Raw genomic sequence first — 14,231 nt, forward strand, 5'->3', positions numbered from 1 at the left:
GTCTACTTACCTGGGGTGAGTATATCTTACCAAGTTTAAAATGAACTTCAGGCACTTTTGGATATTGATATTTTTAATTGTAATAATAGCAATAGGACTTATACTACTTCTTGGCTTTCGAGACCTGTGAGTTTTTAGAGGAGCTAACTTCCGGAAAAATACGTTTTTGAATTACTGTAATATATAAATTATTTATACAGTATAAAAAATTGAATGTAACTATGTGTGCTTGATCATCACTGTCAAATTGCGAAGTCAAATGAAATTACTTTTGGTATATAGTTAGGCCTTAATCCAAACTGGGATGTTATATTGCTTTCATTATAATGCATAATAAATATCCTAAGGAGGTAGTGAGGATCCGAATTTTTCAGAAAAAAAAAATGAGTATCTCGCAAGCCGTTAAACTTACGGAGCTGAAATTCAGTATATCATCTCTTTATTGAAAATAAACAGAATGTGTCCTAGCATTTTTTAAAATTCTCCTTCATGGTTGGGGGACTTTCTATATATGGAAAATTGTTACTGAATTGGTTTGTAAAAATGATCGAAAACGATCAAAATGTTATTTAAGAAAAAAATCAGAAACAAAAAATACAGTGCTTGGCTTCATATACTATATCCATTGCTTTCTACTATAATAATTCCTGAAGCTTATGTTTAATATATGGAGCGCTTACAGCACAGGTCAATCAACCCGTAAAGTTGTGAGAAAAATAGGCATACAATTTGTACTGTAAGCTTAATTACACGGAAATTTTGAGTTTGGATTGTACGCATAATTATATGAAAATTTTATACTTTTTTTTCCTTTACGTTGGTCTACTTACCTTGATTTGGAACTTTCAAATTTCATCTTTTTTTTCCACTGAAAAGTATCGATAATTCAACAAGGAAATAATTATACTATGATAATTTAATTGAAATTCATCGTAATTTGGCAAATGGCAAACAGCAGTGTGGTAATTGAAGGGGAAGGAGGGAAATTCCCATTCACCTCTGAACACTTTCCAGGAACCTCGTTCCCTTTCGCTTTCTAGACGGGGGAGGGAACTTGGTAATGGCATCAAACCTTCATGTGTAATTACAAAAAATAAATTTATAAACAAATAAGAAATCATCAGTTTATCAGGCTTTAATTGATAATTTATTCACAAGATTCCCTATCGAAGGCGTGGTAGATGAAGTTTCTGTTCTCCATGAGTCGACATTGCAAACTGACGTGGTCGATATGGAAAAGATGTTGTATGGTGATAGAGAGATGATACTTCTTGCTGAGTATTTCAAAACTGGCCAAGAAAAATCGTTATCAGACTTAAGTCTAACAAGCAGATTGTCGATGAGGAGTTACAGAATCGGGTAGAAGTATTATCAATTTCCACGACAGAGTACGAACGGGGAATTTCCTTATGAATTTACAGATGACTGATATTAGAAATAGACTAAGTGCTCAAACATTGTCTAACTTGTTGTTCATCAATGTTAATGGCCCACCGCTAGACACGCTCGAAATAGACGAGCTAGTTATTTCTTGGCTGAAGGATGGACATCATTCCGCTGCATATAATTTACCACGAAAAAGTTACTAACAGGAAATAAACCCGATTTCAGATTTGTTTTAAGGTTTAAAATTACGAGTTATGGAAAATGTATACTTGTATTACTAATGGCTTATCTGTGTTATTCAACTTTGTACCTAATTTTTAGTAAGTCTCTTCTTTGCGTTAGGTAAACTACTTTGAATAAATATTCCTAATAATTGCAATTATGCATATTTGTAACTTAAATTTAACGTGGTGTTTTAATGATTACACAAATTACAATTATGAGCATACTTTATGGAGATGCTCTCACGTAGGGTGCCCGAGCACCTTTATACACTATGGAAAACTGATTTTTCAAGTCTTTTGTGAGAAAAATACTATGAACTGAGAAACCATAATCTTTTCCATATTGTACAGGGGTATTTTCCTGCGAATAGAAGTTTCTTTTGGAATGCGTTGAGAAATTAACACTTGCAAGAATACTCTCGTAGTACAAGTATATTTTAGGCACACACTAATTTCCCCCCACCTCGTAGTGTTTCAATTTCCTCACTGAAAAACACTTTACCATTTTATATCGTAAAGGTCGGATCCACCGTTATTGTAACAGAGTGGTGCTTGAGTGATTGACTAGAAATTCAAACTTCGATTAGTGACAATTTCAGTCTTGTTTTATTACAAGTGTAAACTCTTTAGTCAGTACAGAAGAGGCCGTGGATCGCGTTCAGAGTTGATGACGATGGATTTTGGTGAGTCAGAGTAGGTCACAATGGATAAGAGTGGTTCATGGTGGGTGATGGATCACGGTGGGTCACGGTGGGTGATGGGTCATGGTGGGTGGTGGGTCAGAGTGGGTCACGGTGGGTGGTGGGTCATGGGTCACTATGGGTGGTGGGTCAGTGGGTCGTGGGTCAAGTTTTCCTTGACCCATGCCAACTCTGCACACCACCACCAGCGGTCCGGCGCTGCGGGCGCCACGACACCACTGCCAACCCATACATCTGACGTGTTGCCAGCTACAGGTGTTTCCATTTTTCTGATCACCATCTGTATCTATCTATCTATCTATCTATCTATCTATCTATCTATCTATCTATCTATCTATCTATCTATCTATCTATCTATCTATCTATCTATCTCTATCTATCTATCTATCTATCTATCTATCTATCTATCTATCTATCTATATATATATATATATATATATATATATATATATATATATATATACAGTATATATATATATATATATATATATATATATATAATTTTTTTTTTTTTTATTATTCTGTCAACTACTATCTGTTCCAATGACAGGTTAAAGGAGCAGTAGAAAATTGTTTTTGAAATAACATGTTTGATACTGCAAGGATGCGATGACGAAAATTTATGATAAAAAATGTTCACGTTGTTACACAACAGTACTATACTTTCGGAAGCTTGAAGTCTCCCTTGAAATCCCCCTGACTAGTAGCAGAAATTCTGAGAATTCCGTAATTCTCTAGAAATTCTGAGAATTCCGTAACTCTTCTAGAAATTCTGAGAATCCCGTTACTTTTCTAGAAATTTCAAATTCCCTGACTCCTCCAGGATATCTCGCTCACCTCGCCACCATGTATTTCAAGTAATACAAATCTCCTCATAAGAAAGAGTAACCAAAAGCTTTCTGATTTTTTAAATTTTTTTAACGCGATATTTCTTTTTCTCATTTCATTTTTTCATCCTTCCTTATTTTTTTCACTTCTGGTCTCGAAGGAGGGGGGGGGGTCAGGACTCCCCGGACCCTCCCTTGGCTACGTGCCTGGTTAGGTCATGCGTTATGTATGTGTATGTGTGTTTATGTGTGAGTATAACAAACGGTTCTGCAAACTCGAAATATTTTAACATCGGTTCTCGCGAACCGCTGCGAACCGGCCGAATAGCACCACTGGTTACACATGATATTCAAAATAACTGCCTTCAGAAGGCAATACCTAAAGTCTCTTCGTGGCCAATAATGGGCCTACCTATGTAGATGATAAATCTAGTGATACCACAATTTCAACCAAAATGTTACATATGCCTTTTCTGCAATGACCAATTCAATTATAGAGATTTCTTTCATGCTTTTAGCACAATAATTTTATATTAGATACTTTTGAATGGAAAAGCGTTATGGGACAATCGAAAAATTGTATCAGTGATGTAATAAGTTAATAAGCCCAAAACTGTACACCCAATAAATTGCCTCATATTTCTCTGATTCACTGTTTACTACATTTATCAATAAGATTTTTTTTTTTAAAGTAATAATATTAGAAGTGCAAAAAGCACGTATCTTCTCATAAGTCCTTAAGCACTATTTCTTTGCTACTTTTCACCAATGTCCGATCTCTTTACGCCAACAACTAGCTTAGAGCTGCTCAGCTATTTATAATGTGTGGATATAATCATCAAACCCGTTAGAAATTTGGCATGTGTAGAATGTGTCATATCTTTACTTCATTTAAATTGTTTGACGATATTTCAGTACTAATTTTCATTCTCACTCACATGTAGCCTTGTTTTCTACAAAGAAATTTTAATTTACTTTAGCCATTGACGCTTATACATATTATCTCAGCGCTTAGTTTTAACAAATCACAAATACAATCTAAAAGAAAAACATTACTACTGAACAATCAAGTATATAAGGAAAGGAACAATAGTCCTTCTCCTAGAGATAATTTTGACAAATGGTTCTCCTTCGACTATCGGGATACATTTTATTGTAAATTATTTACTGTGCAACATAAAAAAAAAAAAAATAGTTACAGGCAATGCTCCCAACATAATCGCCTGAGAAGAAAAAATCATTACTATACTATGGCTTATGCCCTTTCCCGAGAGGAACGTATCACGTCACCCTGCAATGTTTTTCAAGAAATATTTATTTACGAGATATGAAGAATTGATATTTTTTTTTTAAAAAAATCATCTTCCAGGTGCCTGTTTCTCAGAACTACTAGTTTTGTAATACTAGTGTAATGATTTTCAAAATCAAATAAATGCAATTGTACATACCATAAAATCATAGCAAATTAGAGGAATCAGCGTTATTATTAGAAGTGTTTAGATTATAGTTCTACTATTATTCTAGTTTTTCTACATCACGACATTTCTCAAACTACTTGTCTTGTAATTTTACAACTTGTAAAAGAAAATAGAAGACTAATAGTTTTGAGAAATAAGTGCCAGGAAACTATCCTTTGGTTTGCATGTACGGAGAAGATACAAATGCAGCATCTGGAGAAGTACATTAGAAGTTTTAAAATTTGGTTCTAGTGGTTTTTGGCCCTTTGTACTTATAAATAGGCAAACAGACTAAAAGCTCTCCCTGCTAGTTTAGTGTTTGTCACATGCGCTTTTGAAACATGGGGACTCAAGGGCGCCGATTTCTCTGTAAATTTGGGGGGGGGGGCATTCAGATGCAGAAGGCATATATATGAGGAATTTAAGACAAATTGCATTAAAATTATGCCAAATATTGTATATTCATAAATACAATGTGGGGGCAAACATGAGCTTTGGGGGGCCCGAGTCCCCTCGCCCCCCAGGACCGGCGCCCTTTCGGGGACTCAAGTTTTATGGTGGTAGAAAATGTAATACAGTACGATATTGTCCAGATTATACTTCAAACTGTAAGTCTACGTCTTATTTTGCCTTTATGCTGAAAAAAAAAAAAACGTCAGCAACTACGAACAGGCTAATAGACAAATGGATATCCACAAATAATATTTCCCGGATACATAATTCATAAAATGTGTTACATGGAATGTCGAATTCTGTTTCGTAATTTATTTATTTCTTTATTTTATGATAAGAAGACTTCATATCTATCGTTGGAAGCAAATATAAAAGTGGATCTGAAAAGATAGGAGGACGGATGACGTCACACAGTCCCCCATGCATATCTTTGCCCATTGTAATGTTTTATGAAGTGGGAGGACTCAGAGATATTTTTTGCAAGTGGGGCAACGGCGTCCTCCCGCGTTGCTCCTCACTTTTACCCCTGGTTGGAAGTTGGAAGAAAGTAAAAACTTGTATATTTAATTATATGCTAGGCACTGAAAAATTAATGAGTTCTCATTATGTACCAGTCTTTGTAAAATTTGCGAACTGTAAGGAAACGCAAAAACCTGGAACAATCAATTATAATTCTTGTATATACCCATTATTTCAAATGAAAACGTAAAAATTGGTTTATGTTGGTGCTAACCAAAAAAGAATGTCCTAGCTGTGCATTACATACCAACATATGTATAACATACGAAGAATACGTAGTTTCAATGGTGAGACATGAGGGGTATTTACTTGGTGGGCTGGCTTGTTGGCACATTCCAGTACAGTTTGCGTCGATCAAACGGAAAATATGGAACATTCACAATAGCAAATATAATGGCTATTTGCGTTTCCTGTGTTGCGTTGTTGTACGCAACATTTTGTAAAGACTGGTTCGGAAGTATGTATTTTGTTTTATGAAAACTAAAAAATGTCCAACTTCTTCACTTGAACAAACTGGACTTGATAAATAATACACTTAATTTTATACAAGAGGTCTTATTTTGTAACGATTATGCAGTTCGCAACCCAACGCAAATAATACTGCTATTACATTTTCTGCAAACTAAAGGCCTCATTCAAAGTCGTTCTGACGTATGAATAGCGTCATACTAAAGGCCTGACTACTGCAGGAAACATATGTTAGTCGAACTCTTTAGTATGGCACTAAACAGACATCAGAACGAGTCTTCATACGGCCTTAAATCTCTGGTTTTGCTTTTGGTTAACGAAGACAATATGGAATGAGACGCAAGGAATAGTAATAGATAACTTCTGAAGCTTCGTCTAAGTTCATTAAATACTATTTTATTCTATATTTAATTCGTATTTACATTTTAACATTTTTTAAAATTCTTATAAGTGTTCACTAAATAGTTGAATTTAAACAAAGGAACATATTTAGTGGTTTTATTGTTTTCAGCGTTGCTTTACGCGCCTTGTGTACCTGGCAGCAGCGTTGCGTCTGAAACAAGCGAACGTAGAAAGTCGCACAGTTTGAGAGGTGCATATTGAAAAAGAGAGGAAAGCCGGACCACGTTTTCCCTCGTTAAACGTCGTAGTGGTGCCTGTGGTGTGCAAAACGTGCTCTAAAGTTCGAAATATTGTTTGTACAGTACTCAGTGTATAAAAGAACAGTGATTTGCTGCGTTTTTCGCACGGTTTGTACAGTTGCTTGAAGTGTAGGAGTACGTGGTGTTCCATTTTATATTTTCGATATGTCGTCCAGTGGCGCTACTCCGAAGAAAGTGAAGAAGGTGGATGGAGCCAGTGCTTCGGGAGAAGTGGAAGAAGGGCGCGATTATGATGCAGAAACACAAAAGGCGTTAGAAGAAATAGATGCATGCCAAAATGAAATCGACGCATTAAATGAAAAAGCCAGTGAAGAAATTTTGAAGGTCGAACAGAAGTACAATAAGTTGAGGAAGCCATATTTCGAGAAGAGGAATGATATTATTAAAAAGATACCGAATTTCTGGGTTACTGCGTTCGTAAATCACCCTCAAATATCAGCTATCCTTGATGAAGATGAAGAAGAGTGCTTACATTATCTGACCAAGTTGGAAGTTGAAGAGTTTGAGGACATCAAGTCAGGATACCGAATCAAGTTGTTCTTCGATGAAAACCCGTATTTCGAAAATGATGTTCTCACCAAAGAGTTTCACCTGGGATCTACAGGTAACCCAGCTTCACAGAGCACTCCAATCAAATGGAAGGAAGGTAACGACTTGACAAAGAAGGGCAAGGAGAAGGCTACCGGTAAAGGAAGAAAGCGTCCATTAGAACAGAAGACTTTCTTCTTGTGGTTTACAGATCACGGTGATCCCTCAGCTGATGATATAGCGGAAGTTATCAAGGATGATATGTGGCCCAATCCATTGCAGTATTACCTGGTACCCGACATAGAAGTTGAGAACGGCTTGGAAGGGGAGGAAGGCACAGATGAAGAAGACGCGGACGATGGTGTGGTAGTGGTTGAAGAGGACATGGATAGCGACGGTGAGGAAGCTGAAGCGGAAGAAGATGAGGACGCAATGGCAGAAGAATCCGATGAAGAAGGTGAGGGCGCAGAGGGTGAGGAAGAAGATGAAGGTGAAGGGGCAGGAGGGAAAGGTGAAGCCGAAGGTGGTGATGAGTGAGAAATTGTTTAAAAAAAAAACTGAACTTGTGAACTAAGATTTAAAGAACATAATGTTGTGAAGAAGAAAAGTGACTGTATGTTACGAGACTTTACTGTCAGTGATTTCACTTTCATTAATTTACAGAAAGGTGTTATTTGATGATAATACTGTGCAGTCCAAAAGAAAAATGGAGGTAAAACCCGTATTCGTCATCCATTCTCATTGTCAACGTACATTTGAATCTGTGTATTATATATAGAGAGAGGTTTGTAATAGCTGCCATATATATATATAAATATATATATTCATGTTTTGTCTAAAACTTCTAGATAAAGACAGTACAAAGTTCACTTACAGTAATCCGGACAGCTTTTTTGTGCACACACACAAAAGTAACTAAAGAAACGGTAACAGGCCTCATCACGTTTTCCTCCCGGTTAGACTTTGTTTAACAGTTAGATTAGAATTACTTCAATAGTTGCTGTTAGTTGTGTAGGCCTACGTGTAAAAGAATTTTGTGTCATTTTAAATTAGATCAATAAAATAACTTTCTTATTTTTCTTTATGTATGGTACCTTCTCTTTCTGGTTATGTAAAATGATTCCGTACAGTTACTTTTTGGTTTTTATATATATATGAAAAAAGGTAGATACTCATCTATTGTTTCACAAACTTTGGTCAGTACGTGTAAAATCTTCATACATGGGTGCATTTTGTGTCAAAATATAGATTGAAGTAAACTATTTCGTATTTTACAAGAAACTAAGAGCTTTTTTTGATTTTCAAAACGGTCAGGTCTTTTAAACCATATCCTTTCTATAATCGTAAGATTTTTTGAAAAAGTTTAAATCTATAATGTTGAAATTTGTGTGTGTAATGCCTCAGTTGTTTTTGAGTAGTTATGTGATCCTGTTTTTACTTGCTAAATGAGTCTTTAGGTATATATTTGCTCTGTGAGATTTACAAGTTGTCGGTGCAGGGTCAATTTCACTACTACGATGTGGACACGAGATGAATAGCAAAATCTACTCTTTAAGTGGCTGTCTCCTTTAGCTTAAATGGCATAATCATGGAACGTAAAACTCAGATTTCATTTTCTTTAAGTGATCATTTGTGCTTAATTATTCGGGAAGATAGAGCCAATTCGAGTATAATTAGGCTGAAGTTGTGCCAATATTCTGTGAATTAATTTCAAGTGTTCTGGTTTTAAGAGAAGGTCTTTTTTTGCTACCGCAGTTTTATGTTCCTTGGTGGATACTGCCATCTTAGAGTTATACAGCTAAGAATCGGAATGTTCTTATGGATAAGTTTTGGTTAAAACTATAAAGGACCAGCGTTCAAGTCTATAGAAAACTATTAAACTTCAGTAAATCGTTTAAGATTCATTTGATTAAGAGAGTCCTTTATACTTTTATTCTAATCCTATTCAAAAAGAACTTTCCTGTTCCTAGCGTGGAAAACGATAAGTGCCAATCATCTAAAACTAAGCAGCGGTAGCGAACAATTTGGACGAATATTGACAATAAAGTAATCGATATAGTTTTCGAATATGCGTCCTTTGCAGGTTGCTCAGTGGTTAGTTACCGTAATAGAACATGAATAGGGTGAATACAATGATGACTGGTTGATAGGTATACACGTCCTGTGGATTTGTGCTACTACTGTTAACTTATTAGATTCGAAACTGTTATTAACAGGTAAACTTCCATACATGGTATCCGTACATTAACTGATATTACCTCAACATACTGTAGTCTTAGAAACCATACTCAAGAAGCACAATGTTCTAGCTAACAGCGTATCAAAAAGTGTTCCTAGTTTTGTGTACTGTATTGAAGTCCACAAATATTTCGAGCGCTTTCTTGGTGTTGGAGTGAAAATAGTGAGGTTCCTAAAACTTCCGAATAGACGGAGTTTTTCTTAAAAGCTAGGTAAATGTTTAAGTAGAATTTTGAGACAAGACGTATGGTTGGTTTTCACGTAAACCACACTTGCACTAAAGTGATTCTGTAATGTCGATGTGGTACCCGCAGTAACTTTATTTCAATTCGGTTGGATTTTACAGTAGATTTCATGTAAGATCGATTCGTAGATTTAGTACCGGTATTACTCACGATAAATAACATCAACTAAACTATGTAAGTACTTACTCAATCAAATCATACTGTATTCAAACGGTTACATGCCTGTAGCTTTGTAGTTCTAGGAATTTTGTTGTGTAATATATTCGTAACTTAAATGATACGTTGGACGAAGGTTTTCTGACTGGAAGATACTATAAAATCTACCGTGTTGAGATTGATTTACTGAACAGCACTATTTTTGTGCAAGTGTGATTTACGTGAAACTTAATATGTACCATCATTTTGTTTAAACATTTATTTCGTTTTCAAGAAGTGCATTTGTTCCGAAGAAAGAAACTTTATCAGCCTCTTTTGACTTTACACAGTCGGAGAACAGCAAGAAAACGTTCCATAAATTTTTGTTTTAAATACAGTACATCAAAGTAGGTGCAGCTCCTGGTAAGTGATACTATAACCTTCATTTTTACATGGATGCTACGTGTGGAACTGGAACTATTAAGAGTATACACTGTTATACTAGTGTTCACTAGTTTGTTTTTCGATTTGGATTACATGCACAGAAGTAGAACTTGTTTGCCAATTGAAACGGTGTATTTTCTCTTCGTAGTGTGTGGCCGATTTGATAACTGTCTGGTCGTGTGTTGACTTTGTGGCTTTAGTGCAAGAAATAACGAAAGACTGCTGGTTGCTCTTTTATTTTATTTTTGATTGTATTTTGTGGTGTGTATTGCTTTAAATTTAAAAAAAAATAAAAAAAAAAAAAAATCCTCTTGTGCTACTGAAGGGTTAAAGACAAGAATTAATTCTTTGGAGAAAAGTACTCATTGAATATGTTTAGGAAATCATCACTTAGTTGTATCACTCACTTTGTAGAAAGCTTTTTTTTTCTTTCTTTTTTTTTTTTTAAAGTTCTATATACAGAAATAGATTTCAAAAGACTTTTTACCCACTTTAAATAATACATTTTTTTTAGTACGTTCGTGTTCCGAGCAGCAAGTATAAACTTACATCATTTCTGCAATGATAATTTTCAGCTAAGCTTTTGCTATCGTTTTTTTTCAAAAGCCTTCGTTGTTGGATGTACTAATGTTCAAGCAGCTTTCAGAAAAAAAAAATCTTTCTTGAAATAGCGCGCGCGCGTTTTTTTTTTTTTTTTTTAATTAAATAAAGGAGCAACTAGCAATTATCCGGTAAACTTCCAGTAAAGTGTGTGTAAGTCTACGCATAGCCAGTCAGTTGTTAACTGGCTATTGTTTGGTTATCGCATCAACTTGCCAATACAAAAGAAATCGAAATAGTTTAAATTAGCCAGTCGCGTGCAGCATTTCATAATACCATAAAATCCTTCGGGATTAACAAAAAAAAATTACGAGGCATCCATGTAATTTGAAGGTTTATTTCAGTATACCAGATTGCTGTATATCAAAACATTTGATCCCAGCTTGATGCACTCGGACTGCTGTTTCTGAAATTCTTTGATTATGTGAAATCAAGATCATTGGCCGATGGTTACAATAGAAAGCGGATCATTTCACCTATAGATAGTTCTATACTTTTATATGACGTCTATGTTACAGAAGGTTCAACACGAGTAGTGAAAGCTACAGTATGAGATTAGTGGATACGTATTTTATAGTGAAATGTGTTGTCTCACGAAAGTGTATGATAGAGAAGTTCGACAAATTATAGATGTTAAATATTTAGTTCATTAACATGATACGGAAGTAGTGCAAGTGTGCATTTTTTTTTTTTCCTCAATACGACACTAAATAAGAGTGAATGGATGCCACTATACGTGCCCAATGTTCGAGTAGTGTCATGTTCCTTACCCTGCTCTACGTCAGTAAGGGTTATTGCGTAAGTATATTTTGAGAATTCTAGTTTTAAACCCTTCACACTGCAGAAAAACAATGGATGAAAAGGAATGTTCTGAAATGTGCACTAACATAATATAGAACGGATCAGCTGTCCTTGAAGAAAATTAATGGTAAAGGAATGTAATCACTCAGGTTGGTTTGGAAAGTAGTTGATATGTCAAACAGAAATGAAAGAAGTATGTGGATGCTATATAATTAGTAAACTTACTCTTATTTAACATACTATTAGGTGTACTGTTTCGGTGTCTTGACACTTTCCTTGGCAGCCATGTGCTACTCATTTCTCTTAAATTTTGCCTTGCTCAGTTCGTGTGTGCTCGGTAAACATAGATGTGGTCGTGAAGAAACTTGAAATGTGATGATGTAAATTGCTTGCAGTAGGATTGTCCTCTTCAAAGTCTTATGGCTGTGAAAATCTTACTCATATGATTTTTATGAAAAGTTCACAGCAACAAGTTTTCGAAAAGAAAGTGTCAGCGAACACCTAAACAGTACAGTACGTTGAATATTAAACACGGGTAGAAAAGAGTATTTTTACAAATTATGAACATGCGTCAGTTCATATATTTAAATAACACCTATGCTATGCTTTCTAAATTAATGACGGAATAAACAACGGATACTCTCCTTTTTGTAGTTATACTTAAGATCAGTTGTGTTATTCAGTAATTGATATCTCCATACTGGGTGAGGGTGTATGTATCTTTTCTTATAGAAAATAATGGGTCCTGTATAGTGCGAAACAGCGTTACGAGCTCATTTATGGGGGGGGGGGGGGTGCAAGTTGAAAGTTCTGTATTTGTTTTTTAAAAATCTATTCTCATGCATTACTGCCGCGAGAAAAATGTTCCGTTATGAGTTTATTATATTTTTTTCACAAAAAAAGAAACTATGTAACACCCACTGACTTTCTGCCACTTTATAAACTTTAGGAAGTAAGGGAAAAACAAAGGAAGCGTTTCTCTGTGTGTTTGGGTCGGGGGGGGGGGGGGGAGGATACGAAGTTCTATCAGGAAACTATCGTATTCGGCATTAATGGATTAATTTCTACTATGCCTTTTCAAACCACATTTTTGATTATTATTCGGTTGCGATATATCCGTCAACAGAAGTTTATGTCCACTTCATTTATGTTGTGCTGTTTAAATTGGCAGAAGTCAAATCAATTGATGTTTTTTGTTACTGAAAACTACTGAGATTGGTAACTTAATTTCGAAGTGTTTACAAATATGTATGATCTGTACATGTACTTCCCGTAGTGATTACCTTACAGAACCTTTAAAGGGTACTAGGAAGACTATTTTCAAATGGGTGGATTATTGAAAAAGAAAAAAAGTTCATATATGTGTACAAGATTCGAGGATGGCATTCTGTAAGACTCAGGCGTATCTTCCAAGATATTACTGTAAACGACATTGCGGGATTTGTCTCTAAATGTAAGTCAAAAGAGATCAACTAAGTGATTTCATGATGTAAGACTCAGAATAATATAACTAAGTGGCAAGATAATTTCATTAAAGAAAAACGCGATAAAAGTAACAAATTTCGAGTAATTTTAGGTCACAAATTGCATACTGCAATAGTAAAATCAATTCATCATGTCCAGAAAAGTAGCAATTGTTCTGTTATTCTAACCAACTTCTGTGTAGTTCACGTCTGCAGTGTTCAAGAGATGACTCACAGTTTATGTTGAAAGCTTTTCGAAACCTCATTGTAGGAAGAAATAATCTGGGTAAGTCGGTAAATCTATGTTGCTCTTTAGTATAATTATCTTGTATGTGTCGAGACCCCGTGGATCATGTCCTGCAATCAGCTCTCTTGGAGGTGGGATATGTGATGAGGAACGGCGTTTACTGTAAAGGTTGATTGTGCAGCCACCAATTGCGTCTAATTGAAGCCAGTAATGGTAGGTTCTGTCCTTCATAACTTCGGTGTTGCAGAAGTAAAAGGTAAACTTACTATTATATTGAACTATGGCGTAATGCTCAGTTAAAAGGAACGAAAATAATTACTTCTTTAAAACGGAATTTCAGACTTGCAAAACAAGACTATATCGCGTAAATTAAAAGCATTTCTACTATGCCTTTTCAAACCACATTTTTGATTATTATTCGGTTGCGATATATCCGTCAACAGAAGTTTATGTCCACTTCATTTATGTTGTGCTGTTTAAATTGGCAGAAGTCAAATCAATTGATGTTTTTGTTACTGAAAACTACTGAGATTGGTAACTTAATTTCGAAGTGTTTACAAATATGTATGATCTGTAAACGGACATTATGAACATGCGTCAGTTCATATATTTAAATAACACCTATGCTATGCTTTCTAAATTAATGACGGAATAAACAACGGATACTCTCCTTTTTGTAGTTATACTTAAGATCAGCTGATTCAGTACACAAGGAGTGGTATTTAGGACATGTATTACTTTTTTGTGTTTTCATATAGTTTCAATTTTGCTGAAATTCGACTTTAAAAAATCATTTGTTAATGATAATGACTGGTCAAATTTGGAATTATAGA

At 35.1% G+C, this 14,231-nt stretch overlaps 1 protein-coding gene across 1 annotated transcript; it reads left to right on the forward strand.

Moving 5' to 3' along the window:
- The first annotated feature begins 6,592 nt into the window (after positions 1-6,592).
- On the forward strand, positions 6,593-8,506 carry Set (NAP domain-containing protein SET). Its single transcript, XM_081764975.1, has one exon. It carries the CDS (start codon positions 6,842-6,844, stop codon positions 7,760-7,762), a length of 921 nt encoding a protein of 306 aa, XP_081621101.1. The 5' UTR covers positions 6,593-6,841; the 3' UTR covers positions 7,763-8,506.
- Positions 8,507-14,231: the final 5,725 nt, after the last annotated feature.

Source organism: Thermobia domestica, chromosome 7, assembly GCF_964235325.1.
Source record: "Thermobia domestica chromosome 7, izTheDome1.hap1.1, whole genome shotgun sequence".
Taxonomy (NCBI): Eukaryota; Metazoa; Arthropoda; class Insecta; order Zygentoma; family Lepismatidae; genus Thermobia; species Thermobia domestica.